Source organism: Tinamus guttatus, unplaced genomic scaffold, assembly GCF_059628265.1.
Source record: "Tinamus guttatus ecotype Peru unplaced genomic scaffold, ASM5962826v1 Tinamus_guttatus_pri_ptg000463l, whole genome shotgun sequence".
NCBI classification, from domain to species: Eukaryota; Metazoa; Chordata; class Aves; order Tinamiformes; family Tinamidae; genus Tinamus; species Tinamus guttatus.
The window spans coordinates 141,385-168,907 of record NW_028288997.1 but is presented as its reverse complement, the minus strand read 5'-3'; the positions used below and the strand labels follow the sequence as shown (position 1 = coordinate 168,907).

Below are 27,523 nucleotides of genomic sequence, written 5' to 3'. Positions count from 1 at the left end.
CGCTTCGCTGTCCCCCCAGAGCCCTCCGTGCCGTGCCCGTGCCCCCCGCCATGGCCCATGAGACCTTCGCGTTCAGCTCGTCGGCGCTGCGCTCGCTGCGGCTGCAGCGGGAGCTGCTGGAGCGCGAGGAGCGGCGGCGGGCGCTGGCGCGCGAGTCGGCCGCGCGCCGCCTCCTGCCGCCCGGCCCGCCGCGGCCCCCGGCGCCCGCGCGGCGCCCGCCGCGCTGCCGCGACCCGGCCGTGCACAACGCGCTCTACGCCGGCGACCTGCTGCGCGTCAAGAGCATCTTCAGGGACGAGAGCACCGCCAACGTCATCGTGGAGACGGTCACCGAGGAGCTGCTGTGGGAGCCCGAGCTGGGTACGGGGACCCCCCCCAGGGGGCTCCTCCCGGGAACGGGGTGGCATCAAGGCACTGGGGGGCATGGGCATGGGCATGGGGATGGGAAGGTGCTTTTGGGGCAGAAGGGGAAGAGTCCTGGGGGGGCTTCATCCCCCTGGGCCCAGGGGCTGCACAGAGCCCAGAGCTGCCCTGCCCGGTGCCCAGGAGCCTGTCCCCGCTTTGCACCCATCCCCCTTGATGAACAGGGGGGTCCTGTGTTCCCAGGTGGCCTCGAGCCCAGCTGGGTCCCCCCTCCATCCCCAACATGGGTCTAAGTAGCCGGGTCTCCCACCCTGCTCCTCCCCTTTGGCGCGGTGGTGCCACGGCGTCCCCGCTCACGGGGCCGGGTCCCGCAGGGCTGTGGGTGCTGAGCCCCCGCGCGAAGCAGACGTCGCCGCTGCGCGTGGCCGCCGGCCGCGGCTACCGCGACTGCGCGCGGCACCTGGTGCTGCAGGGCGCCGCCGTGGACGCCGTGGTGGGCGGGCGGGCCGCGCTGCACGACTGCGTGGCCGGCGGCCACCTCGACTGCGCCCGCCTGCTCCTGGCCTTCGGCGCCGACCCCAACGTGCTCTGCGACGAGGGGCTGGCCCCGCTGCACCTCTGCACCCACCCGCAGAGCCTGCCGTAGGTCCCGCCCCCTCATCTGCATGCCGGCCCCGCCCACATGGGGGCTATCTGCATGCCAAGCCCCTCCCCCCCACAGGCATCACTTGCGTGCAGAGCTTCACCTCCCACGGGTATCATTTGCATACCAAGCTCCACCCACACCAAACTCATCTGCGTGTGGAGCTCCGCCCACCTGCAGAAGAGCATCTGCTCGCGAAGCTCCACCCCCATGGGAGCCACCTGCATCATGAACCCCACCCACCCTGGCCTCATCTGCATGCCAAGCCCCTCCCACACACCCCACCCTATTCATATACCCCCTGTTCATTTGCATGATTAACTCCGCCTTCCACAAAGCCCCACCCCCAACCCATGATGACCCCCTTCCTTGTGGGGAAAACCACGCCCCCAGAGTGGCCACGCCCCCCAGTAACACCCCCACGCAGGCCACGCCTCATGCCTGGCTGGCCACGCCCCCAACACGGCACGTTTCACTGTCAGGCCACGCCCCTCTCAGGCCACGCCCTCCACACTCATACCACGCCCCTCCCAGGCCACGCCCCCAGGCCACCCCCGCGCCCCTGGGGCAGCCCCCGGCCCCCCGCAGCTCATTGCCCCCGTCCTCTGCCACCTCGGCGGCACCGGCAGGCGGGAAGGGGCAACGGGGCGGCCACGGGCCGGGCCGCTCCTCACCCCCGCGGTGCCCCGGGGCCAGGTGCGCGGAGCTGCTGCTGTCGCACGGCGCCCGCGTGAACCTGGGCACGCGGCAGCGGCGGCTCACGGCGCTGCACGTGGCGGCGCGGCACGGCCTGGAGGCGCACGTGGAGCTCTACCTGCGGCACGGCGCCGAGCCGGGCCGCCGCAGCGGCGAGGGCGAGACGCCGCTCAACGCCGCGTGCGCCGCGGCCGAGCGCCCCGCCGACGCCGAGCGCTACTGCCGCGTGGCCCAGCGGCTGCTGGCGGCCGGCGCCGACCCGCGCGCCGCGGGCCGCAAGGACCACACGCCGCTGCACAACGCCTGCAGCAACGGGCAGCACGGGCTGGTGCGGCTGCTGCTGCGCCACGGCGCCCGCGCCGCCGTCACCAACTGCGCCGGCTACACGCCGCTCGACTGCGCGCTGCACGCCGTCGACGAGCACCGCGCGCTGCAGCCCGAGCGCACCATCGCCCTCCTGCTCGACCACGGCGCCGGGCCCGTGCACCCCAAGGTGGGCCGGGGCGCCGCGGGGCGGCTCTGGGGACACGCGCGGGGCAGCTCGGGGGACACATGTGGGGTGGCTCCGGGGACACGCCCGGGGCGGCTAAAAGGACACGTGTGGGGTGGCTGCAGGGACACGCCCGGGGCAGCTTGGGGGATACACGCGAAGTGGCTCTGGGGACACGGGCAGGGCAGCTCCAGAACCCGTGCGAGCTGGTTCAGGGGGTATGTGTGGGGTGGCTCTGGGGACACTCGCGCGGCGGCTCCCGGGACACGCGCGGGGTATCTCCGGGTACACGCACGGCGTGCCTCGGGGGACACGCATGGGGCGGCTCTGGGGACACCTGTGGGGCAGCTCAGGGGACACTCGCGGGGCGGCTCGGGGACACTCGCGGCGTTGCTCACACGCACGGCGCCGCCGTGGGCACATGCGCGGGGTGCCTCGGGGGCCTCGCCTCGGGGACACGCGCGGCGCCGCTCACGCGCGCGCCCCGCAGATGCTCAAGTTCTGCTGCCGCTGCCCGCGGGCGCTCGAGGTGGTGCTCAACGCGTGCGAGCGCGTGCCGCCCGCCGAGGGCTGGGCGGACGCGGTGCCGCCGGAGCTGTGGCAGGTAGGGCGGGCGGCGGGAGGGACGGCGGGCGGCGGGGGTGTCCCCGCCGCCATCCGAGCGGCTCCGTGTCCCCCGCGCCAGGAGCACGCGGCTTTCTACGAGTCGGCGCGGCGCGCGGCGGGGCAGCCGCGGCGGCTGCAGCACCTGGCGCGCTGCGCGCTGCGGCGGCACCTGGGCGCGCGCTGCCACGCGGCCGTCCCCAAGCTGGCCCTGCCGCCCGCCCTGCGCCGCTACCTGCAGCTGCAGCTCGAGGGCGTCATCTCCTGAGAGCCCTCCCGGCACCGAAACGGGACCCCCCGCCTGCTCCGCAGCAAGGAGCCGGGTGGCCAATAAAGGCGACGGTGGCTCGTGCTGTGGCCTCTCCTGTCACCACCTTGGGGACGTGAGGGTGCGGAGGGGGCTGCCACCCCCCGCCGGGAGCAGGGCCTTTGGAGGGGGAACAGGGGGACAAGGAAGGTGATGGCGGGGGGTAAGGAGCCCTGAGGGGTGACAGGGGCTGGGGCGGGGGCTGGCTGGCGGAGATAGGGGGGACAAAGTCCTGGGGGGAGAGCGGGGGCACCAGCCCCTGAGGGGTGATAGGACTGGAGGGGGTGTGAGGCCTTGAGGGGGGTGTCAGGGGCTGGAGGGGGTGACAGGCGGGGGGGGGGGTCCTGAGGGGTGACAGAGCCGGGGGGGGGGCATGGGGTCATGAGGGGGGTGACAAGACCTGGGGGAAGGGAAGGGCTTGGGAGGGGGGAGCGAAGCGCCCGAGGCAGCGGGCGCCGCCCCGCGCCCTCCCCCCGCCGCGCCTGTAGCCCCGCCCCAACCGCTCTAGCCCCGCCCCTCTAGCCCCGCCCCGACCTTTCCCCATGGGCCCCACCCACTTCCGCCAGGCCCGGGGGCGGGGTCCGCGCGCCTGGCCCCTCCCCTTTCCTTTCCCCCCCGCAGCGCGCGCCTGCGTCATCAGCGCGCGCCCCCGCCCCGCCTGGTGGGCGTGGCTCGTCCCCGTGACGCGCCCCACGGCTCCTCCCCCTCCCGGCCGCGCGGCGGGGCCGTGACGTGCCGTGACGTCACGTGACGTGACGTGGCGCTTCCGGCGCGCGGCGGCCGCGGGACGCGGTGAGTGCGGCGGGGCGGGGCCGGCGGATCCCCCCCCCCCCCCCGGGGCCTGACCCCCCCCCCCCGAGCTCCCCTCCCTCCGGCCGCTCCGCCCCTCCCAGGGCCCCCTTCGAGCGCCCGTGACCCCCCCGGTGCCCCCCCCCGCAGCCCTCCCTGAGTCCCCGGGCTCTCCCGGTGCCCCCGACACCCCCCACCTCTGTCCCAGATGCCCCAAACGGGTCCCCCCCCCCTCCCATCCAGCCGCCCCCTCCCCAATATAAGGGCTGCCCCCCCCGGCCCCCCCATCAGAGCCCGGCCCCCTCCCCCCCCCACCCCTCCTCGTCCCGGCCGGGGGGCAGCAGCTTCCCGAGGAAACCGGCGCGTTCCCGGGCTCCGTGCCCTTCCCGGGGCGGGCGCAGGGCCCAGGCTGTGCCCCGGGTCAACGTCCCTTCCCGCGGCGGCCTTTGCGCTCAGCGTCCCCGCGCGGTTCCGTGGGGCTGGTCCGCGCGGAGGGGACCGGGGGCCGCGGCCCCTTGCTGTCCCCCGCAGCGGACACCCCGTCACGGCGTCGTCCCCGCAGCGCCCGCGGCGATGGAGCCCCCCGGCGCGACGCTCGTCGGCGGCCTCGGCGACGAGGTGACGCTGGTGGCCGGCGCCGCGGCGCTGGCGCTCGCCCTCGTCCTGGCCTGGCTCTCCACGTACGTCGCCGACAGCAGCAACCAGCTCCTGGGCACCATCGTGGCCACGGGGGACGCGGCCGTGATCCGGCTGAGCCGCGTGGCCGCCGCCGGGGCCCCCGCGCCCCCCGAGCCCGCCGGGGTCCCCGAAACCGCGGAGGAAAAAGCGGAAGAGGCCGCAGGGGCTGCGGGCGGCCGGGGGCCGGAGCAGGGGGATGGCGGCGGCGGCGCCGGGGACTCCGGCCTGGAGCGGCTCCTGGACATCCGCGGCGCGTCCGCGCGGCCCGCGGGCGGCGAGAGCGGCACCGGGGCGGCCCCGGCGGGCGGCGGCCTCTGCGCCGGCCTCATCAAGGTGCGGCTCAAGTTCCTCAACGACACCGAGGAGGTGGCCCTGGTGCGGCCCGAGGACACCGTGGGCGTCCTCAAGAGGTAAAGCCCCCGCGCAGGGCACGGGGACACCCCGGGGACGCCCCGAGGGGGGTTGCCACCCCGCGCGCAGCGCTGGGGACACCGAGGCATCAAACCGCAGCAGGTTGTCAGTAACCCCCCGCTGTCACCTGGTCAGCAGGGCTGCGGGCTCCTTTCTCTCCCTACCAGGAGATTCTTGGGTTAAAGGATGAAGCGGTGCCAGTGGCAGCGCTGTCCCCAGGCGTCCCCGTCCCCAGCTGGCCGCGCTGTCCCTGCCGCCGCTGCAGCCTTGTCCTTGCTGTTGGCCAAGCCCTGGGGCTGTCCCCAGGCACCCAGGAACAGCGCGGGGCAGGTCCCCACGTACCAGCACCCTGGGGACACCCTTTCTAACCCCCCGTCTCCCCGTGTCCTTCCCAAGCAAACACTTCCCGGGCCAGGAGAGCCGCATGAAGTTCATCTACCGCGGGCAGCTGCTGCAGGACCCGGCGCGCACCCTGCGCTCCCTGGACATCGCCGACAACTGCGTCATCCACTGCCACGTGTCGCCCGGCGCCGCCGCGGCGCTGCCCGAGCCCGCGGCGCCCGCTGCCCGCGCCGCCGGGGCCGGCGGCCTCGTGGTGCCGGCGCTCGTGGTGCTGCTGGCCGTCGCCTGGTACTTCCGCATCAACTACCGGCAGCTCTTCACGGCGCCGGCCACCGTCTCCTTGGTCGGCGTCACCGTTTTCTTCAGCTTCCTGGTGTTCGGCATGTACGGCCGGTAGGAGCCGGCGGGGCTGCTCCCCGCCGCGTCCTAGGGACAAAGGACGGCGCGGGGTGGCGGGAAACGGGACTGTCCCCCATGCTGCAGGGACGGGTGCCCGCGTGTCCCTGCGGCACGAGGCCGCGTCCCCTGCGCGGGACGTCGCTGCCCGCGTCGGTGGCCCCGAGCAGTGGGGCAGGGCCGGGCTGCGCTGGCGGCGGTGGCCGCTGGGCTCCCCGCCGCGCGCAGCCGGAGCGGCTGCAACTTCTCCGAGAGACTTTTTAAAGCCAATAAACGGAGCAACTTTAGGCGAGGCTCTTCCCCGCGCTCCTCGGGGCACCCTCGAGACGCTGCGGGGCTCCGCACCCGGACAAGCAACGCGCTTAAAGCATCAGGCGGCTCCACAGCTGCACAAACAACGCGCTTCGAACGCGGCCCCCAGGCAGGGCCTGGAGCCTCCCGGCCTTTTCCCGTCCACCCCCCGGCCCCATTGGGGTAAAAAACACTTGGACTCGGACGCACCTTCAGGGCGAGGGCAGCAGCGGGCAGGGCCCTGCGGGGTCCCCCGGGCCAGGACACGCGTCACGCCGCGTCCCCATCCCCGCACGCCAGCCCCGCGCTGCACATACCAAGTCAAGATGCAGTTTTATTTACAGGGGAGGGGGGCAGCCACAACCCGCGACGGGGACACACAGACCTCAACTACCTGTACGGGATGGATCACGTTATGCAAAAATAAAAGGCTCAAGCCCACGCAGTGCAGTGCGGCCGCCGCGGGGCCCCGGGGTGCCCCGAGTGGCGGGTCCTGGGCCCGGGGCTGTCACCGTCCCCGTCGCGAGGACGGTGCTGGCGGGGGGACCTGGCCGTGGTGCACACGGAGACCGGCTACGCGCGCGCCCGGCCGGGACCCCCCCAGGGCCCCTTTGGCAACGGACACCCCCGCCCCCAAAAAGCACTTTGGGGGCCTGGGGCCAGCGCGGTGACACGGGGGGAGCGGGACCCCCCACCCGAGCAATCTCCTTTAGCAGCAGTTTGAAAACAAAAGTGAATCCAGAATCGAGAGCACCATAATTTGCAAGACCCCCGTGGGGAGCTGGCCGCGCTGCCACCGCCGGGAGGGGACACGGGGAGGGTCCCTGTCCCCTAGGGCGCCCGGCTGTGTCCCTGCTTCTCTGCGATGAAAAACGGAGGGAAGGAGGGGGCAGAAATCCAGGCAGGGACCAAGGGGACAGCGGGACGGGTCCTCCCCGTGCCAGCACAGCAGGGCCCTGGTCCCCACGCGGAGGCCACCCGAGGGTCCCCGTGTCCCTGCAGGTGCCTCCAACCCGAGGGCAGGGCCGCGCGGAGGGGGAACAAACAACAGCAAGAGCAACAGCCACCACCATGGACGCCCCGGCTGTGGTGGGGGGGCCCAAACACACAGGGACAGGGACACAGAGCTGCCCCAGGGTCACCAGCCCGAGGACAAGGGGACAGGAGGACAAGGCCTTGGCACCGGCCTGCACCCCCTCTGTCACCCTCTGCATGGGGGCGGGGGGGGGTACAGTCCACTTTCCAGCCCCCTCCTCATCCAAGCGGCCCTGGGTGCCCCCCCAAAGAGCCCCCACCGCCACAGACGCCGCATGCAGACCCCCCGGACAGGCCCGACGCCGGCCCCAACTCGTGACAGCGAATGTGGGGCTGGCGATGGGGGGTGCGTGTCTGCTCCCCCCATCCTGAGCCAGCCCGACCCGCGAGCACCGGCCCCGCAGCGGGGGGGGCACAAGGGAATCTGCCCCCCGCCCCCGCTCCGGTCCCGGTCCGGTCCAGACCGGCCCTGGAGACCTGAACCTGCCCCCCCCGGCTGGATGGGGGCAGGGGGCTCTGCAGAGCAAGTGGGGGGGCATTTGCCACGGGAGGGGGCAGCTCATGGGGGGGTTCGTGCCCCCGTCTGCGAGCCCCCCCCACCAGGATGAGGCCCCAAGTACAAAACCGACGTCACAGAATAAATAGAGGCACCGGGAGGGAGGCAGGACGGGGCGAGGGGGAGCGATGGCGGGGGGGGCACATCCAGCCCCTTCCCCGCCCTCCCCAAGGCCGCCACCTGCCCCCCCGGCGGGGGTGACCGAGTCCCCGGGGTCCCTGCGCGTGGCCGGGGGGGCCGCCCGGGCCGCTCTGTCCGTGTGTCCGTGCGGCCGCCCCGGCGCGGGCGGCTCCGCCGCGCTCAGTTGATGTCGTCGTAGATGCTGGGGGTGTGCGGGGCCGGCGGCTTCGGCTTCTTCTTCTTGCTGGGGCCGAGCCCCGGGGCGCCGCTCACCAGCCCCAGGTGGGGCTTCTTCTTCTTGGTCTTGCGCGACTCCGAGTTGTTGGTACCTGCGGGGTGGACGCGGGCGCTCGGGCTCAGACCCCCTGTCCCGAAACAGCAGCCCCCCAGCAGAGCCCCCCACCCAGGGAAACCTGTCCCCAAGCTCGGGGATGGCCCCGCACCCAGGAATAGGGGTGACAGTGACACAGAGGGACCCTCTGAGGTGACTCGGGCTGGCTGCACTTGTGGCTCCTCTTATGCTGAGGGGACTCTGGGGACCGAGAGCCGTGAGCAGCCGCGTCCCCGCGGGGCCCGAACCGCTCGAACACTCACTGGCTTTCGAGGAGGCCGAGTCGGAGGGCGAGATGTCGGAGGAGCCGTCCCACTGCAGGCGGCTCATGAGGGCCTGGCTCTCGGCCACGTCGAAGCCGTCGTTCTCCACGCTGCCCTCGGCCTCGGGCAGGGACCTGGCCACAGAGGTGACACGTGTCCCCAGGCCAGGCAATGAAGCCGCTGGTGCTGTCCCGGCCTCCCCACTCGTTCACCGGGACTCGCTGAGGCTCCCCGCTGCAGATCCCTGTGCTCCTGTCCCCTCCCTGCCACCCCAGCGCCCCCGTAGCCATCCCTGTGCCACCCGTGCCGCCACCGCTGTTCACAGCCAGGCTGCTGGCACCGGTGACAGCGCCGCGTCCCCCCGCCGGCCCCATCCGTGCGCTCACTTACGCGGAGGGACCGAGCAGGTAAACGCGGACCGACCTCCGCTGCTCATCCGTGTGCTGGGGACACCGCAGGGACCTGCCGGAGGAGACACGGCGCTCGCGCGAGGCCCCTTCCCGGCTCCCGCGCGAGTCCAGGCGCCCTGGGGAGCCCCCGGCGGCCCTTCCCGGCGGCGGGACGCGCTCACCTCGTGCACATCTTCTTGGTGTGTTCGGAGATGACCCCGCATTGCTGCGGAGAGAAGGGCCGGCTGAGCGGGCGAGCAGCTCTCCCGCCACCCCGAGACCAACCGCATGTGCCCCGGGACCCACCGCGGGGATTTCTCCACATGAAGACGCACCGGGACGGGATTTCTGCCCGGGAATCGCGCGCTGCCCGGTCGCCCTCGCCCCCCTGCCGCGGCGCCCGCGGGCCACGCACCGTGGTGAGCAGCGTGCGGAGCTCCTCGGGGCCCAGCGTCTCGTAGTTGATGCCCGCCGAGTTGCTGTACTGCGGGGCACGGAGGGCAGCGTCACGGCCGCGCCGGGCACCGGGGACACGGGCCCCCGGGCCAGCGCGCGGGAGGGGACAGCAGGGGACAGCGGGGCGGACTCACCTTGAAGGGATCGGGGTTCCCGCCGAGCTCGCCTGGAACGGGGGACGGCCCCAGAGCAGGGCCCCATGTCAGCAAGAGCCCCGCCCCCAAATAAGCCCCGCCCTGGAGCCAAAACGCCCCGCCCCCGTGTCCAAGCCACGCCCTTCCCCCACTGCAGGGCAGCCCGATTGCCCGGAGCTCCCTGCACAAACCCCTCCCACCCAGCGTGGCCCCGCCCCCTGCGTGGACTGGCCCCACCCCCTCGCCTGGCCCCGCCCCCTCACCGTTCTTGTGCTTGAGGGCCTTGGAGCGCCGGGGCGAGTTGGGGTTCTGCAAGGAGAACAGGGCCATGGGGCGCGCGGCACCGACACGTCCCCTTGTCCCCCGCGGGGACCGCCCGACCCTCTGCACTCACCTTATCCGATTTCCTCTTCTTTGCTAGGGAAAGGGAGAGAAAACAGGCGGTTTTCACCTTGTTGGGTTGATTTGACCCCAAATTTGTGAGGCCAGATCCACCCTGCAGCTACACGGGACACGCCGGCGCTGCTGGGACTGCAACAGGGGACATTCCTGTCCCCAGCGAGAGGGGACAGGCCAAGGCAGGGAGCTCCGGTATGGAGAACACCAAGCTCGCGCTCGGCTGCTTTAACCCTGCATAAACACCCGGAGAAGGCACGAGGGCCACACACAAACAGCCTGCCAGGACCATCCTCTTCCTCAGGCAGGGAGTAGGAAGCTTTCCTTTCCTCCACCCCCCTCATGTTGGGCGGTACAGGGTGACCAGGGACCCGCCAGCGAGGCGGCTGCCCGCCTGCCACCCCCACGCGCTCCCACCTTTCTTCTCGGAGCCGTAGGACCAGTCGTTGTCATTGATATCGTCGTTGTCCTCCTGGTCGCTCTCCGACTTGTTCATGTTGTTGCTGCTCGCGATCCTGCCGAGGGCCGGGACGGGGGTCAGCCCCCCGCGACTGTCCCCGTGCCCCCATGCCCAGCCCATGTCCCTGCTCCCCAGGCCAGCCCAGGGGGACAGAGGAGCCAAAGCCCCTGGCTTGGACAGCGGTGACCATCAGAGGAGGAGACAGGGGACACGCTCTCCGGGAGGAGCCGGGTCCCCTCCGCGCCGTGGGCCGCGGCGCCGGGGCCGCCTCACCTGCGGTTGGCGATGCGGCTGCTGTTGCGGCCCATGCCCAGGCACTTCTCGAGGTGCGGGGCGAAGCGGGAGGCGGCGATGCTGCGGCTGCAGTTGGGGCACACGCACTCCTTGTTCTTCCACTGGTTGTAGACCTGCCCGAAGATGTCCACGCCGGGCTGGTCCACGATCTCTGCGGGAGGCGCACGCGTCAGCCCCGGCCCCTTCCCGCTTGGATGGGGCCTACGGGAAGCCACCGCGCCGGGGGGCGAGCGAACGAGCCCACAGGTCCCACATGACTTAATGACCGAGGTGTCCCCAGGGAAACGGGGCTTCTCCGGCCACCACTAAACGCCTGGGGTGTCGCGGCAGCGTTTCCAACCCCATCCGCTCCCAAAACAGAACCCACCACCCACAATGTCCTCCATGTTTTTCCTCCCTTGCGCCAAGGTCGTGGCCAGTGGTGACAGCCGGTCCCCACAGCGGCCTCCGCACGGTGCTGCCGGCCGGGACCGGGACCGGGATGCTCCCCGTCCCCCGGCACCCACCGAAGTCCTTCATGCTGTCGGGGTCCGTGTCGTCCAGGAAGAAGTAGCCGCACTTGACGGCGCGGTGCACCTCGAAGCAGAGGCCCAGGCAGGCATCCTCCACCAGCTCCGTGTAGATCTCGTGCGCGATGGCCTGCGGCGGGAGGGCGCGCGGAGCCGTCAGGGCCCGCGGGGTCCCGCGCCGGGCCGCAGCGGACAAACGGGGCACCGGGCCGGCCCCGAGGGCGCCGCGACCGCCGGGGCGGCGGCGAAGCCCCCCGCTCACCTCCAGTTTGCTGTTATCCAGGCCAGACAAAGACATATCCTCCATTTTCATTTGCAAACGCTCGTGGAGAAGCGACGCCCAACGCACATAGCACGGCACGGGCTGGGGTCGCGCTGCGCTGCGGGAGGCAGGGGCCGCGTCGGCTCCTCCGTGTCCACCGGGAGACCCCCCTGGAAACCGGGAAGCGCCCCCCCCGCCCCGGGCCGTGGGAAGGGGCCGGTTGTGAGGGACGCGGGCTCGGTGCCCCCCGGTGCCAACGGACCCCCCGGCTCCAGCAGGAGCCTGTGCGAGACGGGGCAAAGGGACAGGGCGGGGGGAGGACGGCGAATACGGGGGGGCCCTTGGGGACAAGGGAGAGGGGCCCGCGGCTGCCAGGGCCGGCCCTCCCCGGCCGAACGGCCTCTCCGCGGCGCTGCCGCCGGATAAACAAGGATGAACAAGGATGAACAAGGATGAACAAGGCCTCTCTGCCGGGAAACGTCCCGGCACCGGGAACGCCCCGCGGGGCTGCCCCTCGCTGCGGGTTTGGGGAGCACGTGGGGACCGGGGCACTCCCCCCACCCCGGCACGTGTCCCAGCCGCCCCCCGCGCCCGTTTTTGCTGCATCACGACCCGGGGAGGAGGGAACGGGAACCGTCCCCGAGCAGAGCCCCCCCCACGGGGACCCTCCCGGGCACCGGCCGGACCCCCCGCCAAACAGGAGCGGGGGGGAAGATCCCCCGGGGGGACATCCCGGCGCAGCCCGGGGGCAGAGGGGGGCCCCGGCGTCCGGCCCTCCGTGCCCCCCCCCCAGCGCACACGCGTTTCCGGGCCCCGGAGGGGGGCGGATTTTCTACCTCGGGGACAGAAAGAGGAAGCGCCGAGCGGCGCCGGCCGCGGCCTCCCCCCGCGCCGCGCGGCCGCCTCCTCCGGGCCCCCGGGCCTGGGGGGGGGTTCGGCCCCGCGAACGGAACAAAGGGGCGGCGGGCACCGGCCGGGGGGGGGGGGGGCGTGCCCTTCTCCCTCCCCCTTCCCCCCGGTAACCAACGGCAGCCGGGGGGGCTGAACGGAGCCGGGGGCCCGGAGCAGGGCGGGGGCTGCGGGGGATCCCAAGGCAGCCCCGGGGAACATGGGGGGGATCCCGCAGCACCGGGAGGATCCCAAAGCCGGGCCGCGGGATGCCAAAACATCAGGGGATCCCAGGGGATCCTGCAGGGCCGGGGCATCCCGGGGGGTGGCAAAGCCGGGCCGGGCAGCGGGGGGACCCTTCGGCGTCCGGGGCCGCCCGAGCAGGGAGCCCCCCGCGCGCGGGGCGGATCCCGCCGGGAGCGGCTCCCGCGCGGGGCTCCCCGGCCGGACCCCGCAGGCCCGGGCGCTCCGCGCGGGCGGCGGGGCCCGCGGGCGGGGCCGGGCGGCGGGCGCCGCGGGGAGGAGGAGCAGCCCGCCCGCCCCCGCCCCTCGCTCCCGCTCCGTCACTCACCGGCGCGCAGCAGGGCCCGGGGCCGCTCAGCGGCCGCCGCCGCTCCGCCCGCGCCTCGCCATGCTCGGCAGCGCCGCCCGCCGTGGCGGGGCCGGGCCGGGCCGGGCCGCACCGGGAGCCGCAGCGGGGCCGGGCCGGGCCTCGCGCTCCCTCCGCCCCGGCGGCGGCGGCCGAGGGGAGGGCAGGGGCGGCGCAGGCGGGCCGCGCGCTGGGCCCGCCCCCCCGCGCGCGCCGCCGCCAATGGGGAGCCGCCGCCCGCGCGCGCGGCCAATGGGAGCGCGCGGCCGCCGCCGCCGCGCGGGCACCGGCGCCTCGTTGGAGGGCGCCGGGCGGCGCGGGGCGGGGCTCGGCGGGGAGGCGGGGCTTGGGGAGAGCGGGTGGAGTCCGGGGGCGGGGAGGGGTCTGCATGGGGGCGGGTCCCCTAGAGGGGCGTGGTCTAGTTGGGGCGGGGGCTGTGTTGGGGCGGGGCTTCCCGGGGGCGGAGCTGCCTGCGGGAGCCTCCGCCCCGAGGAGCCCTACGGGGGGGCGGCCCCACGAGCCCCGCCCCGCTACGGGTCCCCCGAGGGCGCCGCGTGTCCTCGTGGGTCCCTCGTGTCCCTGTGGATCCCCCCCACTGGCCCCCAGGGACCTCCGTATTCCCATGGCTCCCTCTAGGTCCCTCTCCATGACCGTATGGATCGCACATGTCCCTATGGATCTCCTCCATATCCCAAGGGACCCCACTATGGAGCGCCCATATCGCAAGGGATCCCCTCCATACTGATCCCTATGGATTCCCCCGTGTCCGTAAGGACCTCATCCCTATGGATCACCCTTATTCCTATGGGAATACCTTGGGTCCTCCTTATCCGCACAGATCCCCCTCTGAGGTGACCCCCAAGGATCCCCCCCAATATCAGTCACTAAAACCCTCCACCCCCAGCCCTGGTTCCCTATGGATCACCCAAATCCCCATGGATCCCACCCACCCCTGCTGGCAGCAAAAACACTCCTCACACCGACTTCACTTTTTTTTTCCTAAATTTTATTTTTTTTATAGTAATGACATGAGAACAGAAACATTATTTTTCACTTTATTATACAAAAAAAAAAACTCAAAAAACAACGAAAAAAAAAATAAAAGAACCGAAACCCAAGCAAACCGGGGAGCTGCAGAGCGGGGGCGGCCGTGCCGCCCCCCCGGCCCGCTCGGCCGTACAAATCTGAAGCTGGGATTTTCTCTTTTTTTTTTGGATTTTTTTCATATTTTTTTTAAACCTACAAAAACACTCTTTAAATATTAGAAAAAAAAAGATGATTTTTTTTTTGTTTTTTGTTTTTTTAAATGTAATTCACAAGAACTTCCATCTAAAGGAGCCCGGGTTTTTGTGGCAGTGCAAAAATGCACGCAGGTTCAATCCTCTTGCAGCGCAAACGCCTTCCCCCCCGCCACTGCTGTCGGCGCTGTAAGAATTTTTCATTTTTATTTTTTTTTTACTTTTTTAAACAGAAAAAAAAAGTAATTTTTTTTTTGTATTTTTTTTTGTACTAAAAACACATCCACTAAAACATGACAGTGCTGGGTACATTTAGCAGAGGAGAGAGCGGGAGCCCCTGAGGGGCCAGGGTGGGAAATTAAAAATTGGGAGGAAAGGAAAAAAAAAACCAAAAACCCCCTAAATGGAGGGTTGGAGACGGACGGACGGACAGGGGACACATGGGGACAGCGGCCAGGCTGGGTCTGGGCCCCGGTGCCGGGGGGGACATGGGAGGATTGTCCGTGTGGGAGGGATGGGGTGAACCCCCCTCACCGAGTGAGCCACAGGCTGGGTAAATTTTTCCCCAAAACAGCTATTTTTTGGCCCAATTCAAAGTGGGGGGCGGGGGGACACCCCAGTGGTGACAGCAACGGTCTGGGGGCACCGACCTATGGGGGAGGAGGGCGACAGGATTTGGGGTGCCGAGCGGTGCCCTCCCCCATTGCAGCCCCAAAGCTGCTGCTTTGCACCACCCTACACTGAGATTTGGGTTAAAAAAGGGAGGAAATGGCTAAACAAAAACACGTGCGGGAAAAATAACACCCCAGCCTCCCCTCCCCAGCGCTCAGGGGAAGGGGGGGGGAATTCACCCCCTATCCCCTTTCCAGGGGGGGCCCCATGGGATTGCTGGTGCTCACGGCGGCTTAAAAAGGGGCCCCCACCATCCCCCTCCCCCGAAACCTCCAAAATCCACCCAAACTGCACCAATATTTACAACATTGGGGGGAGGGGGGGCTGTATCACCCCTCCCCCCTTGAGCGCAGCACCCGGCGGGGGAGGGGGGCGGGTCGAGGAGCAGCTTTGCTGGGGGCAGGGGGGGGATGGAGAGAGGGGGAAAACGAGGAATTAAAAAAATTAAAGGGGAGGGGAAATAAGGGAAAAAAAATAAAAGATGGATATTTCTCGTTTTATAAAAAGGAAAAAAAAATAAAGAATAAAATAAAATACAACGGCACAACAACCACTGACAACACAGACAGCCCCCCCCTTGGTCACAGCGGCCCCGCCGCGCTCGCACCCGCACGCGGCCCCCCCGGCCCCCTAAGTGCCCTGGATGCGGCCGGCTGCTCCCGCGGGATCCGGCAGCGGCTGGGGGGGGTCCCAACCCCTTCCCAGCTCCAGCCGGAGAAGCTGCGAGGAAGGGGAGGGGGGACGGGAAGGGGAAAACGGAGCAACTTCCCCCCCCCGGCTGAGTCCTGAGCCGCTCGGCTCACGCACTGACCCCGTGTCCTGGGGGGGATTTTTTTTGTTTTCTGTTTTTTGGGTTTGTTTTTTTTTTTTTTTTTTCTGTTCATGGGGTGTTTTTCTTAAAAAAAAAAAAAAGGGGGGGGGTGGAGGGATTAGTTTTTGTTTTTCTTTTTCTTTCTATAAAGTCCGGAGCTGGTAATGAAGGGGGGATGCACGTGGGGGGGGAGGAAAAGGGGAAAAAATACAAATAAATGGGGTGGGGGTGGGTGAAGGGGGGGCGGGCGCGGGCCCCCCCAAAAAAGGAGCAGAACAAACGGCGACACCTCGCTCGCCCCGGAGGTGGGTCCTGGGGGGGGTCCCCAAGTGTCCCATCCCCTCCCGGGGTCGCTTCCCCCCCGGGGGGTCCCCCTGCCCCATAGTGTGAGCTCAGCCCCGGGGCCATCGGCCCTTCCTGGGGCCGCGCTCGCGGGGGGCGAGGAGGAAGAGGAGGAAGAGGAAGGCCGGGGGGAGAGGCGGGGGGAACGAAACCGGGACCGAAACCGAGCAGAACCGAGGGCCATTCCTAAGCGCCGGGCCGGGGGGGCCGCTCAGTTGGAGTCGGAGTCGGACGAGTCCCCCGAGGAGGAGGAGGAGGAGCTGCTGCCCTCCGAGTCGTTGTCGTCCTCGTCGTCCTCGTCCTCCTCGTCCTCATCCTCGTCGTTCTGCACGGAGAGGGGGGAGGCCGGTGGGCGCCACATCCATGTCCATCCATCCACCCCCCCACACGCATCCCAGAGAAAAGCGGGGAGAAGCTCCCCCCCTGCCCCCTAGGGCAGCAGGCACCCATGGAATGAGTTTGCCAGTGCTCAGCACGGCCGCAGCGCACACAGGAGCGAGGAAGGGACACAGTGGGGAAAGGGGGGGCCCCCCATCCCTGCCCTCACCTCGTCCTGCCTCCCCGGCCCCCCGCCGCCCCTCACCTCGTCCCCGTCCTCGCTCTCCTCCTCGCTGCTCGACTCGGAGGAGTCGGCGCCCTCCTCCGACGAGTCGCCGTTGTCGTCGTCATCATCGTCGTCTTCGTCGTCGTCCTCCTCGTCGTCATCATCGTCATCGTCGTCATCCTCGGACTCCTGCGGGGGTTCAAGGGGTGGTCAGGTGCAGGCTGGTGGCTCCAGGGAGACTCAGTGCATCTTGGCACCCCAACACGGGACCCACCATGGGATCATGGAAGCTACCATGGAATCACAGGACCCAGCCCAAGACCCAGGCACCCTCCATAGGACCAACACCGGACCACGGCCCCATCGCCCGACCACCCCTCGCCCTGTGGGACAACAGGACCATGGGATCCACCCCAAGACCTAGGTGCCCAGCACGGACCCAATGTGGGACCACAGGACCCACCACGTGACCCATCACAGGACAAGAGGACCATAGGAACAACCACAGGACCCTGGTGCCCACCACAGGACCCATCGTGGCACCCTGGGATCCATCATGGGTCCGTAGGACCCCCCATGGGACCCTGACGCCCATCACAGGACCCATCACAAGACCCCAGGACCCACCACGGGACTTCAATGCCCATTACGGTGCCCATCGCGGGACTCTGGAATCAAACATGGGACCATAGGACCCCTCACGGGACGCCCTGCAGGACCCGCACCCACCACAGGCCACGGCGCCGTGAACCCCGCCGTGCCGCAGGGTTTGCTCCCCGGGCCGCCAGCCCCCGTGCGCCCACTCACCGACTTGGACTGCATCGTGGGCTTCATCTTGGGGTTGGGGCCCCGCATCTTCCCTATGCTCTTGCGTTTCTGCATGGGGAGACCAGGTGAGACCATGGGGCCGGTCCCCCCCGGCACGGAGAAGCCCCCCGCGAGGCCGGCGCAGCCCCGGCGCGGCCGCGCTCGCCCATACTCACGTTGGAGGTGTGCTCCTTGTAGGCGGCTCGCTCCTGCGGGGACAGGCTCTGCGGGGACGAGCACACGGTGAGGACGGGGCAGGCAGGGACATGTCCCTGCAGCCCCTTCCCCACTTATGGATAGGCGCATTTTGTAAGTTTGCCAGTGTGGGTTTTGCAGGGATGGGGAGGGAGCAGAGATCTCCTTGTGAGCAAACTCTCCCGAGGGAGCAGAGCACCCTCCAAGGGAGCATGGACTTCCTCAAGGGAGCAAATGCTCTCCCAAGGGAGCAGAGACCCCTCCAAGCAAAAAGAGACACCCCAAGCAAGGAACAACCTCCTCAGGTGAGCAGAGACCCCTCCAAGCAAGCAGAGACACCCCCTTCCAAGCAAGCAGAGACCTCCTTGAGTGAGCAAACCCTCCCTTAAGTGAGTAGACGCCCCTCCAAGCAAACGCAGACCCGCTCAAGGGAGCAAACCCTCACCCAAGCGAGCAGAGAGCCTTTTCCCCAGCCCCTCCAGGGCCAACGCGCGGCGGAGCCCGAGGGATGCGCCCACCTTGAGCCAGATGTCGAGGTGCACCTTGTACTGCTTCTGCTGCTCCTCGGCGAGCTTCTTGTAGTGCTCCTTCTGGCCCTGGGAGATGCGCTGCCAGCGGCTGCCGATCTCCACCATGCGCTCCTTGAGCGGCAGGTGGTTCAGCTCCCCGTTGGAGAGCAGCTCCTGGGAGAATTTCTGGTAACCGTTCCTGCAAGCGGGACGGGGACGCAGAGAGCGGCTCAGCCCGGGCCCCGCCGCACGGCGGCCCTGGGGGGGCTTCCAAGCCGACCCCCCGCTCCGGCGCGACACTCACATGGGGGGTTTCTTGGGCTCGCCCTGGAACTTCATCTTCTTGGCAGCGTTGGTGGAGCACGGCGGGGCCCGCATCTCGCTCAGCTCCCGCTGCAGGGACACAGGGCATGAGGGACGGGAACAGCGGCGGCGGGGGACGCGCGTGGGGCCGGGCAGCCACCCACCTCGTATCGCTTCTGATCCTCCGCCGCTTTCTTGATCCACATGAGCTTCTCCTTCTTCTCCATGTTGTTCCAAGTGGCCTCCATGGCCTTCAGCGCTTTGCTCCGGTCGTTCTGCGGCACGGAGAGGGCCGCTCAGAGCGCGTTCCCGGCGCGCGCGCGCCCGAGCTCGCCGCGGGCCCGCGGCTCACCTTGAAGCGAGCCAGGTAGTCGCCGATGACGCTCTGCTGCCAGATCTCCTCGGCCGTCTTGGGGGACTCGGGCAGCTTGCCGCGCTCCTCCTTATCGGAGCCGTGCTTCTTCTCGGACTGCGCCTTCATCGCCGCCTCCCGCGCCTTGTACTTGGCCTGCGGGAGAGCACGGTGGGATGAGAGCGCCGAGAAGCGCTCCGGTCTTCCCAGAGATGCTCAGGGATGCACCAGGATGCATGGACGAAGTGCACAGACCCAGCCACGCGAGAGGGACAGGGCGCAGGGACCCGGCTGAGCGCGGGAGCTCGGGATGCTCCCGGAGCGAGCGGGACGGGCTGCTCACCTTCTTCTTCTCGGAGAGGTCGTTCCACATGCGCGCCAGCAGCCGCGTGAGCTCGCTCTCCGACAGCTCCGGCCGCTCCTCCTGCAGCTGCTTCCGCTTCTCCTCCGAGAAGATGAACATGGCAGAGATGGGCCGCTTGGGCTTCTCCGAGCTGGCCTGCGGGAGCGACACGAGGCCTGGGGTGGGGGCCAACGCACAGACCCCTATGGGCATGAAAACCCCCCACCGACACCGGGAAAACCGTGATGAAAGCCCAAGCGCACGAGGCCGCCCGGCACGCGCCACCCCGCTCACCTTGCCGGTCTCGGGCGAGGACTTTTTGGACGCGGGACTCGTGGCCCCTTTCCGGTTGCCACCCAGCATCTTCTCCTCGCCCAGCACCCGCTGCTGCTCCTCCTCGGGCAGGCTCTGTGCGGCGGGGGGATGGCATTAACCGAGGACGGGGGGACAAAGGGACACGGCGGGTGGGGAGCAGCACACGGGGAGCCCACGCTGTCCCGACCCTGGGAGTCCCCATGTCCCCAGGGCCACATCCTTTCTCCCCGGCGGGGTCTCTTGTTTCCTCCCCGTGGGTAGGTGCTTTGCTGCGGCCACTGCCGCGTTTTTTCCGGCCCTCGAAGCCGGGACCGCATCACGTCCGCCTGGGGCTGCGGCTCCCAATGCGGCCAGGGGAGGATGTGGGACACTGGCTGCTGGGGCACGGCCGCCCTGGCCCCGCTGCCTCCCAGTGACATCCCTGTGCCGGCCGGGAGACGCCAGGATGAGGGGTTAGGGCGGGTAGGAAGGGACAGGATCCTGCACGGGTGCACGGGACCCCCCTTATTTTGGGGGGAAGTGGAACAGGGCACGGCCCCCCAGCCCTGCTCACCTCCAGGAAGCGGAGCAGCTCGATCTCATAGTCTTTCTTTTTCTGGTGGGGGGAGATGAAAAGGTTGTTACACAGAGACACCCCCCAGCAACGGCACCTGCCACCTGGACCACCGGCTGGTCCCACGCGAGGGAGACAGAGGATGGCAGCAGGACCCTGGGGACATTGGGGACACCAAGAACCAGCCCTGGGGACAGACTGGGGGCCCATTTCCAGGGAGATCGCTGCCCCAAGCCCTCTTGCCCCGCTCCCCCTGCCCGCAGCGCTCGCGGCCAGCTGGATGGAAGGAGGGACACAGGGACATGTGGCCGCTCACCTGATCGCACTTTTTGTGGTACGCGTCCTTCTCCTTCTGCGAGAGCAGCTTCCACTGCTGGCTGCACAGCACCATCCGCTCCGTGCTGGGCACGTCTTTCATGTTGGCCATCAGCTCGGCGCAGTACAGGGAGTAGCTGTTCCTGCGGCACGGGGGGCACTGGGCTTAGCAAGGGGACCTGCCCCTTCTTTGACGTGGCCCTTAGGACCATCCCTGCTCTGGGGTGCAGAGCAGCACCCTGAGTCCCGCTCAGCTCCTCTGCCCAGTGCAGAATGTGGGGGAGCACCAAGAGCTCCTGCCCATGTGGCCAACCTTGGGTGCTCAAAGGCCACTGGTGTCTACCCAAGAAAGCCAAGTGGAGCTTGGAGAGGGACACATCCCTTGTGCCCGAACGCGAGGGGACAGCGGCGGGGGGTACGTGGCACCCTCCGGGCCAGGACTCACGGTGGTGGCTTCGTGGGTCGCCCGTCGAACTTGTCCTTGAGCTGCCGCTCGGCCTTGGTGAGCGTGGAGCGCGTGATGCCCTCCTCGCTGAGGTTGAGCTCGGGGTGCTTCTGGATGTAGTCGCGCATGATCTCCTGCGGAAGGAAGGAAGGAGGCAGCGGCCGTGAGCGGAGCGGCCCCAGCCCCACCGGCGCCGACGAGGAGGAGGAAAGAGAAGCCAACCATTGCCCTAAGAGCTCCCCGGGGACATCTCGCTGCAGGAGGCCGGGCTCACACTTGCTAGGGACCTGCCTGATGCCCCTGCTGCCTATGGCGAAGGGTGGGCTAGTGGCTGGGGGCTGTGGGCTAGTGGCTGAGGGGCTCCAGGTGGCCGTGGGGGGTGAGTGTGGCGGGGAGGGGAGAGGCCGGTCCCTACCTCGTACTCCTTCCGCTGTTCCAGGGCCTTATGAATCCATTTCAGCCTCTTTTTATCCGACAGTTGAGACCACTGCTTGCCCAGCGACTCTTTCACCTCCTTCGTGGTGGCCTGAAAACCCAAAGCCAGAGGTGAGGGCAGATGGGTAAAATCCAAAAATATATATATATAAAAAAAGGAGATGGAGAGAGGGGCCAAAAAATAAAAATAGGCAAAAAAATAGCAGCGCCCGGTGGGGGCCGCGGGGGGCTGCGAGCCGAGCTCGCGGCGGGACGGGGGTGCGTGCGAGTGCGGGGCATGGCCGGAGGTGTCTGTCTGTCTGTCTGTCTATCTGCGCTGGAGGGTCTCGCTGCCCTGACTCGTGTGGTCGCCCCTTCAACTACAGGCAAAAAGACGGGGGCCTTGAGCCCCCGGAGCCTCTTCCAGGTGTGCAGAGCCCCTCTTACCTCCGTCCGGACTGCGGGGAGCTCCTAGCAGCGGCGTCCAGCCTGTCCCCCCCTCAAACGCTTCTCTTTCCCCCTCCTCGGGCCCGGCGGGGTGCGGGACCCCCCGGCACTCACGCTCACACGCACTCCCCCCACCGTACTCACATCTGGACGCACTTTCAAGTAGATCTTCTTCTCGTGGTTGTACCACAGCTGCTGGGGGGTCTTGGGCTTTTCGGGGACGTCGGATTTCTTGGCGTTCTGGATGAGGTCCGGGTGGTCTTCCCTTGGGGCGGCGGCGAAGGGAGAGCGTTACGGGGCGGCAGGAGCGGGTCGCCCACCCCAAGCCTTCCCGCTATGGGATGACGGGGACCATGGAGGCTCCACAGGGCTGCGGCACGGGGGGCTGCAGGAGTCCCCAAAATGGGTGGTGGGGGGGTTTAGGTGACACTGAGGGCTGTGATCCCTGGGGAGCACAAGGTAGGAGCATCCCCTTCAATGTCCCGCACTTGGCTGCATCCCTGGACCGGCTGCAAGCTGCAGATCCCTGGGATCCCCGGGATCCACCTGGAGCTCACAGTCCAGCTCCAAGGGAATGTGCATGGGAGACAGAGCGGCCGCAAGGTGTTTAACATCACCAGGCTCCTTGCTCTCCCCTTGCAGTCACTAGTGCCCAGAGCGCGGTGGGGCCTCTGCCCCTCGCTGTGCCGGCCAAATCCCCGGCTCGGGGGCTGCTCGCGGGTGCTTTTCCCTTGCTCTTTGGGCAGTTTTCCCCCTCACTTCCCACCCACCTGTGGATTGTGGGACCAGCATGAAGCCCACGGGTCGCTACTCACCTGAACCTCGCCAGGTTCCTCTCGAACTCCTGCTTCTCCCGCTGGAAGTCCTGGATGTATTTCATCTGGGAGCGCAGAGGGACGTTAGCATCAGGGAAGGGACAGACACGGCCCTGCCACCCCTGTGGGCACCCCGACAACTCACTGGCCACCCCGGGGCACAAGGAGGCCGACCCAGCAGCAAGAAGGGACCCACGTGGCACCAAAGCCACCAACTGGGTCTGACTGACCGGACAGACCCAGCCCTCACAACCCACGGATGCTGGGAAGTGGGATGGCAGGAGCAAAGGAAGCCTCCTCCGGTGGGAGTGATCAAGCTCCTGGGCTTCTCCCCCTCATATCCCAGAGCAGGACCGGATCCTCCTTGGAGCGAGCACCCATGGGAGCTTCCCAACCCCTCCTCACACCAGGTACCTTTTTCTTCTCGGGAAGCTCCTTGTACTTCTTGGAGAGGATCTTGGTGAGATCCAGGTTGCTCATCTCGGGATGCAGCTTGGCGTACTTGGCGCGCTTCTCCATGAAGAAGCGGAAGTAGGGAGTGAGCGGCTTCTTGGGGAAGTCGGGGTGTTTCTGGGGGGAGAGCCGGGGGGCAGCACTGAGCAGGGAGCAGGGGGGGCCCGGCCGCCCCCGCGGGACAGGAATAGCAGCCGTATTAAATGTTCCCTGCGCTCGGCGCCGGCCCAGAGCGCGCAGCGAGGTCGTGTCCCGCGCTGGTGACACCCCCCGCGCGCGGCCGGACCCCCCTCCTGTCCCGCTGTCCTACCTTGAGCTTCTTGCCCTTGTAGGGGTTCTTGACGTGCTCTTCCGCGTCCATGATGAGCTCCGTGAGGGTCCGGAACTTCCTCACCTGCGCGCGGGAAGGAGGGCTGCCAATGCCGCATGTGCCAGGAGGGGACAGCAGGGACAAACCCGCGGGATTCCTAGCAAGGAGGGCACGAGTGCTACGGGCCGGGACGCGGCCGCCGCACGCGCTTACCTCGTTGGAAATCTCCATCCACTTCATCTTGCACATCTCCCCCGAGAAGTCCTTGAACGCCACCTTCTCCCAGTCCAGGTGGGACTCGGTGGTTTTGAACTTGCTCCCGTCGTTGGAGGGCAGGTTGTTCTTCATGCACTCCAGCAGCGTCAGCATGTCCTCCTGCGACCAGCGGTCTGCGGGCGAGCGGGACGCTCAGCGCGCGCTCCCCACGCGCCGCGGCACCGGCCGCCGCGCTGCCGCCTCCCCGGATTACGGAGACGAAGGGATGAGGCTCTTCCCATCACCCCGGAGCAACTTCCTACCGGGCAAAGCTAGAAAATCCTCTCGGCGCCACCCCAAGGGACTTGCTCACTCCCGCGCACTATCAGATAAGGACCCAGCTCGTCGATGGGAGCCAGGGGCTCTGCAGCCGGGAAGGCCAACGGGGCAACATGATTCCAAGTGGGGAGGGGGGAAACGTGTCGAGGGCAGCGGGAACCATCGGGAACGGGGCTGCCTTAGCAGGGAGGCTCGGCATTCCCGGGATCCAGCTCCGCATTGACCTCTGCCAAGGTCAAAGCTCCGGGACGTGGGGACAGCCTGGAGGCGGCAGAGCCGGGCGGCCCAGAGCGGCGCCAGGCGCCGTTCCCACGGCCGGGGAGGCAGCGGGCAGGATACGGCCGCGGGCGGCTCGCGGCGGGAATTCTCCTGCCGGAGAGGGAGCGCAGGGAAAGATCCTGGGGAAGGGCTGGAGCGGAACCCTTTCCAGCTCGGCTCCGCAGAGCCGCGGACACCCGGAGCTGCCAAAGGGAGCGGGGCAGAGCTCAGCCCATGGGGAGCTCCTCTCTCCCATTGGGAATTACACAGAAACCCGGGTGGGTTCCTCCCCGCCAGGCTCAGGATCAGAGCTGGGTGCACCCCAAATCTGTGATTTTTGGCCCCTTTTTCCCATCCCAACCCCAGCAAGAGGAGGTGGCGATCCGGCCGGAGCCGTGACTACAGAGCCCGGCGCCTCCCGGCACCGGCAGCACAGCTCTAAATTAGGAACCTGCCCCGGTGTAACTAAATCCCCGGCAGTCAGACACGTGCTGCAGCCGCGCGCGGAGCCAAGGGGCCGGGAGGGCTCGGAGCCGGGCCGGCAGCAGAGCCCTGTGCACAGGCTCCCTATAAAGACCCTTTTCCTTTTCCTTTTTTTTCCTACCTTTTTTTTGCGCCCCCCCCCTTCCACTTTTCAATTAAAAAATCCCAACCCTGATGTCATCGCAGGGTCTGCGAGCCGGAGGCCCAAGGTAACGGCTCCGCTTTTAATGCAGCCCAGATGTGTGCGGCGCCGGGAGCACCGCGCTGTGCCAACCCCAGCCCCGGATCCAGCAGGGTTTTCCCTTGCTGGATCCCGCTCCGGAGCCCGCGGGCCCTCCCAAGCTTTGCAAGACGTGGCATGGGCAGCAAGAGGGGCCCCTCACCTTGGTTTTTGGGCGCTGTCATTTCCAAGTCCGTAGGGCACTCGGCTTCTCCGTTCATTCTCCAGCTGCCTGACGCCAGGACAAGCCCCCGCGGCTCCCGCTCCCTCTCCGGCTGGGCCGTAGCTCAAGGGCGCGCGGCTCTGCGGGAGGAGGGAGAGCGGCGCTAGGGCAGGGGCCCAGGAATCCGGGTGCCCCCAAACCTCTCCTGACCCCCTCTCCCAGGGTCTGGGTGACAACCTCCCCATCCCGGGCTTGTGGGATTTGGAGGGATCCTGATGCAGCTCCCTGGATTGGGGGGGAATATGGATGGGAGAGGTGTGGGGGGGTGCCCCGAAGTGGGGGCAGCGGGATCCTGGGGCGGGGGGGGGGGGAATCCCACCAGATTCATAGGGCCCTAATATGGGGGAGCTCAGCGGGAGGGATCACACAGATCCAGCATCATCCTGGGAAAGGGGGGCAGCTCCAAGGGGTCTGGGGGGGGATGTGCCAATTTGGGGCCGTTTCGATAAGGGCGGCTGCAGCGGAAGGATCCTCATGGCTCCCAGGGGCTATTTTTTTTTTTCGTGGGGGAGGGGGGAAGGGGGGGATTTTCAGGGGGGCTCCCCGGAGTGCAGGGAGGGATCTCCCAGCAGGGAAGGCCAGAGGCCTCGGCGTGGGGGGGCTCCCCGGGCACTTTGGGGGCGGGGGGGGGTGGAACAGGCTGGACCTCAAACCTGCGGGGGAGGAACCGCTGCCGGGGGGGGGGGGGGCAGGATGGCCCGGGGGGGTGGGAAAACCCCCCCCGGGGGCGGCCCGCGGGGGGGGGGGGGGGGCGGATCGCGGGCGGGGGAGGCTCCGCGGGCCGGGGGGAGGGCTCGGCGGCGGGGCGGGGCGGGGCGGGGGGCGCCGCGCGGTGCGCGCGCACCGGGATCCCCGCGCGGGGGGGGGGGGGGGCGCGGGAACCGGGATCCCCCGGGGGCGGGGGGGGGGCAGGATCCCGGGCCCGGCGGGGGGAGGAGGAGGAGGAGGAGGAGGAGGAGGAGGGAAGAGGAGGAGGAGGGGGAGGAAGGGGCCGGGCCGGCGGGCGGAGGCGGGGAGGCCGCACATGCCCTGCGCAGCCCCGGCGCCGCCGGCCAGCGCGAGTCTCCTCCTCCGCCAGGCAGCAGGAACCGGGTGGGACTCGCGCGCGCGCGGGCGGCCCCGGCGGCGCCTCCCTGCCCGCCGCGGCCGCGGCCCCTCCGCCCGCCCCCGGCCGCGCCGCCCGCTCCGCTCCGCGCCCGCTCCGGCCGCCGCCGCCGCCTCCCCCGCCCGCCGCCCGCGCACACAATGGAGCGGCCCCGGCGGCGCCGCCGCTCCGCGCTGCCCCCCGATGCGCTGCATGCGGCTCCGCTCCCCGCTTTCCTCCCTCCCCGCTCCGCTGCATCCCCCGCCGCCGCCGCTCCGCCCCCCGCCGCCGTTACCGGGCTCGGCGCGGCCGCTCGCCGCCCTGAACCGGGCTCGGCGCGGCCGCTCGCCGCCGCCGCACACAATGGCCGGGCTGCGCCCGCCTCCGCCCGCCGCTCCGCTCCGCGCCCGCCCGCCGCCCTGGGCGCTCTGCAGCCGGCGCGGTTATAAAGCCGAGACGAACCCACCTCCTCCCGCGGCTCCGGGCTGCAGGGGGAGGCGGCGGGCGGAGGGGGGGGGAGCTCGCCGAGCCGCCGCAGCCCCAGCCCCGCCGGAGCCGCCGGGGGAAGGAGAAGAAGGAGGAGGAGGAGGAGGAGGGGGAAGGGGGGGCGGGGATGCCCGGCTGGGGGCGGCCGGGCAGCTGCAGCGAGCCGGGCGAGGGCAGCGCGACCTCCCCGCACCGACCCCCGGGGAGCGGCTCCTACCCACCCCCCCCGCCGCCGCCCCCTCCTCCTCCTTCTTCTTCCCCCCGACCCCTCCTCGCAACGGCGGAGCCCAGAAACACCCACCCACCCAGCGGGGGGCTGCAGCCCCGCTCCGGGGCCGGGGGAAGAAAGAAGGGGAAAGGAAAAAAAAAAAAAAAAAAGGGAGAGATGGGGGTTTAAAAAAAATAAAAAATGAGAGAGGAGAAGGGAGGAAAAAATAGCGCGTGGGGGGGGGAGCGGACGGGCCCGGGCACGCACGGTGCGGAGCGCGGCTGCAGCGGGCGGGCGGCGCCGGCTCCGCGGCGCGGGACTCACCCGGGCTGGGGAAAAACAAGCGCGCAGCGCTGGAAAGCTGCCCCCGAAATCCAGCTGCGGCAGCCGGGGAGGGAGGGAGCGCGAGCGGGAAGGAGGGAGGGAGCGAGGAGGAGGAGAGGGAAGGAAGGGAAGGGAAGGAGGAGGGGGGGCACCGAGGCCGCCGAGCCGTGCGCTCCCCCCGCGCCGAGCCCCAGCGCGGTGCCCCCCGCCGGCGCGGCCCGGCCCGGCCCGGCCCGGCGCGGCGCGGCGGGGAGCGAGCGGCGGCGGCGGCTTCCTGCCCGCGGGGCCTTGCGCGGGGAGGGGAAAAAAAAATCTCTATATAAAAATATTTCTAAAATATTTCGAAAATATCTCAAGAGTATTTCGAAAATATTTCGAAGATATTTTTAAAATATAAATCCCCCCCCGCAAAAGCGACGAAGACCCCAACGCGCCGCCACGAAGCGTCCCCACCTTGGGTGCGAGCGCGGCGGCGCCTTCCCCAGCGCGGCGGCGGTGGCGGCGGCGGGAGCCCGCGGAGGAACAAAGCGCCTCCCTCCTCCTCCTCCTCCGGCGCCGGCGGCGGAGCGGAGCGGCGGCGAATGGCGAGCCCGGCCGCTGCGCTGCGCTCCCCCGGCGCACGCACGTACCTGCGGGCCGGCGGCGGGGCCGCGGCTCGGCCCGGGCGGCTCGACGGCGGCGGCGGGGCGGGGAGCGCCGGTTGAACGGCGGCCAGCTCTGCAGCGCTGGCCCCGGGCGTGGACGCGCTCCAGTCCCCGCAGAGAGCTCGCGCTTCCCCCGCCTCCATGGCGCTGCGTTTTGCTCTTCCAATCAGCCGGGCTCTGCGCGC

At 69.2% G+C, this 27,523-nt stretch overlaps 4 protein-coding genes across 10 annotated transcripts; 2 read left to right on the top strand and 2 right to left on the bottom strand.

Moving 5' to 3' along the window:
• Positions 1–50: 50 nt before the first annotated feature.
• ASB16 (ankyrin repeat and SOCS box containing 16) lies at positions 51–3,063 on the top strand. Its single transcript, XM_088532602.1, has 5 exons — positions 51–360; positions 738–1,005; positions 1,703–2,195; positions 2,683–2,796; positions 2,878–3,063. The coding sequence occupies exons 1-5, from the start codon at positions 51–53 to the stop codon at positions 3,061–3,063; spliced, it is 1,371 nt and encodes a 456-aa protein (XP_088388728.1).
• Positions 3,064–3,818: 755 nt separating this feature from the next.
• On the top strand, positions 3,819–5,729 carry TMUB2 (transmembrane and ubiquitin like domain containing 2). Its single transcript, XM_088532603.1, has 3 exons — positions 3,819–3,894; positions 4,454–4,979; positions 5,377–5,729. Exons 2-3 carry the CDS (start codon positions 4,465–4,467, stop codon positions 5,717–5,719), a joined length of 858 nt encoding a protein of 285 aa, XP_088388729.1. The 5' UTR covers positions 3,819–3,894; positions 4,454–4,464; the 3' UTR covers positions 5,720–5,729.
• A 2,144-nt stretch (positions 5,730–7,873) lies between these two features.
• Positions 7,874–11,332, bottom strand: ATXN7L3 (ataxin 7 like 3). The gene is made up of 12 exons (XM_088532625.1): positions 11,215–11,332; positions 10,950–11,082; positions 10,423–10,594; positions 10,107–10,204; positions 9,688–9,710; positions 9,557–9,602; positions 9,294–9,325; positions 9,119–9,187; positions 8,886–8,929; positions 8,705–8,776; positions 8,315–8,448; positions 7,874–8,049 (listed from the first exon to the last, which is right to left on the bottom strand). The coding sequence occupies exons 1-12, from the start codon at positions 11,263–11,265 to the stop codon at positions 7,901–7,903; spliced, it is 1,023 nt and encodes a 340-aa protein (XP_088388751.1). The 5' UTR covers positions 11,266–11,332; the 3' UTR covers positions 7,874–7,900.
• A 4,563-nt stretch (positions 11,333–15,895) lies between these two features.
• On the bottom strand, positions 15,896–27,343 carry UBTF (upstream binding transcription factor). 7 transcript variants are annotated; one of them, XM_088532621.1, is made up of 21 exons: positions 27,324–27,343; positions 24,533–24,672; positions 23,088–23,263; positions 22,875–22,958; positions 22,526–22,681; positions 22,112–22,176; positions 21,441–21,561; positions 20,851–20,961; positions 20,436–20,569; positions 19,992–20,133; positions 19,676–19,717; positions 19,102–19,215; positions 18,808–18,963; positions 18,465–18,620; positions 18,277–18,387; positions 18,114–18,202; positions 17,819–18,008; positions 17,282–17,329; positions 17,106–17,174; positions 16,338–16,487; positions 15,896–16,079 (listed from the first exon to the last, which is right to left on the bottom strand). In XM_088532621.1, the coding sequence occupies exons 2-21, from the start codon at positions 24,588–24,590 to the stop codon at positions 15,966–15,968; spliced, it is 2,286 nt and encodes a 761-aa protein (XP_088388747.1). In that variant the 5' UTR covers positions 24,591–24,672; positions 27,324–27,343; the 3' UTR covers positions 15,896–15,965. The 7 variants fall into 7 exon arrangements, with proteins under 7 accessions (XP_088388747.1, XP_088388743.1, XP_088388746.1 ...); XM_088532617.1 differs by lacking the exon at positions 27,324–27,343 and adding an exon at positions 27,148–27,285; XM_088532620.1 differs by lacking the exon at positions 27,324–27,343 and adding an exon at positions 26,695–26,816.
• Positions 27,344–27,523: the final 180 nt, after the last annotated feature.

Excerpts from the sequence above, each read along its gene's own strand:
- ASB16 (XM_088532602.1), top strand. The coding sequence starts at position 51 with ATGGCCCATGAGACCTTCGCGTTCAGCTCGTCGGCGCTGCGCTCGCTG. Across the intron at positions 361-737 it reads GCTGTGGGAGCCCGAGCTGG|GGCTGTGGGTGCTGAGCCCC; the intron begins GTACGGGGACCC and ends CGGGTCCCGCAG. Across the intron at positions 2,196-2,682 it reads CCGGGCCCGTGCACCCCAAG|ATGCTCAAGTTCTGCTGCCG; the intron begins GTGGGCCGGGGC and ends CGCGCCCCGCAG.
- UBTF (XM_088532621.1), bottom strand. The coding sequence starts at position 24,590 with ATGAACGGAGAAGCCGAGTGCCCTACGGACTTGGAAATGACAGCGCCC. Across the intron at positions 20,570-20,850 it reads AACAGCGGAAGGAGTACGAG|GAGATCATGCGCGACTACAT; the intron begins GTAGGGACCGGC and ends TTCCTTCCGCAG. Across the intron at positions 18,009-18,113 it reads GAGCCCAAGAAACCCCCCAT|GAACGGTTACCAGAAATTCT; the intron begins GTGAGTGTCGCG and ends TCCCGCTTGCAG.
- TMUB2 (XM_088532603.1), top strand. The coding sequence starts at position 4,465 with ATGGAGCCCCCCGGCGCGACGCTCGTCGGCGGCCTCGGCGACGAGGTG. Across the intron at positions 4,980-5,376 it reads ACCGTGGGCGTCCTCAAGAG|CAAACACTTCCCGGGCCAGG; the intron begins GTAAAGCCCCCG and ends GTCCTTCCCAAG.
- ATXN7L3 (XM_088532625.1), bottom strand. The coding sequence starts at position 11,265 with ATGAAAATGGAGGATATGTCTTTGTCTGGCCTGGATAACAGCAAACTG. Across the intron at positions 9,326-9,556 it reads GGCCCTCAAGCACAAGAACG|GCGAGCTCGGCGGGAACCCC; the intron begins GTGAGGGGGCGG and ends CCCCCGTTCCAG. Across the intron at positions 8,777-8,885 it reads ACCAAGAAGATGTGCACGAG|GTCCCTGCGGTGTCCCCAGC; the intron begins GTGAGCGCGTCC and ends CTCCTCCGGCAG.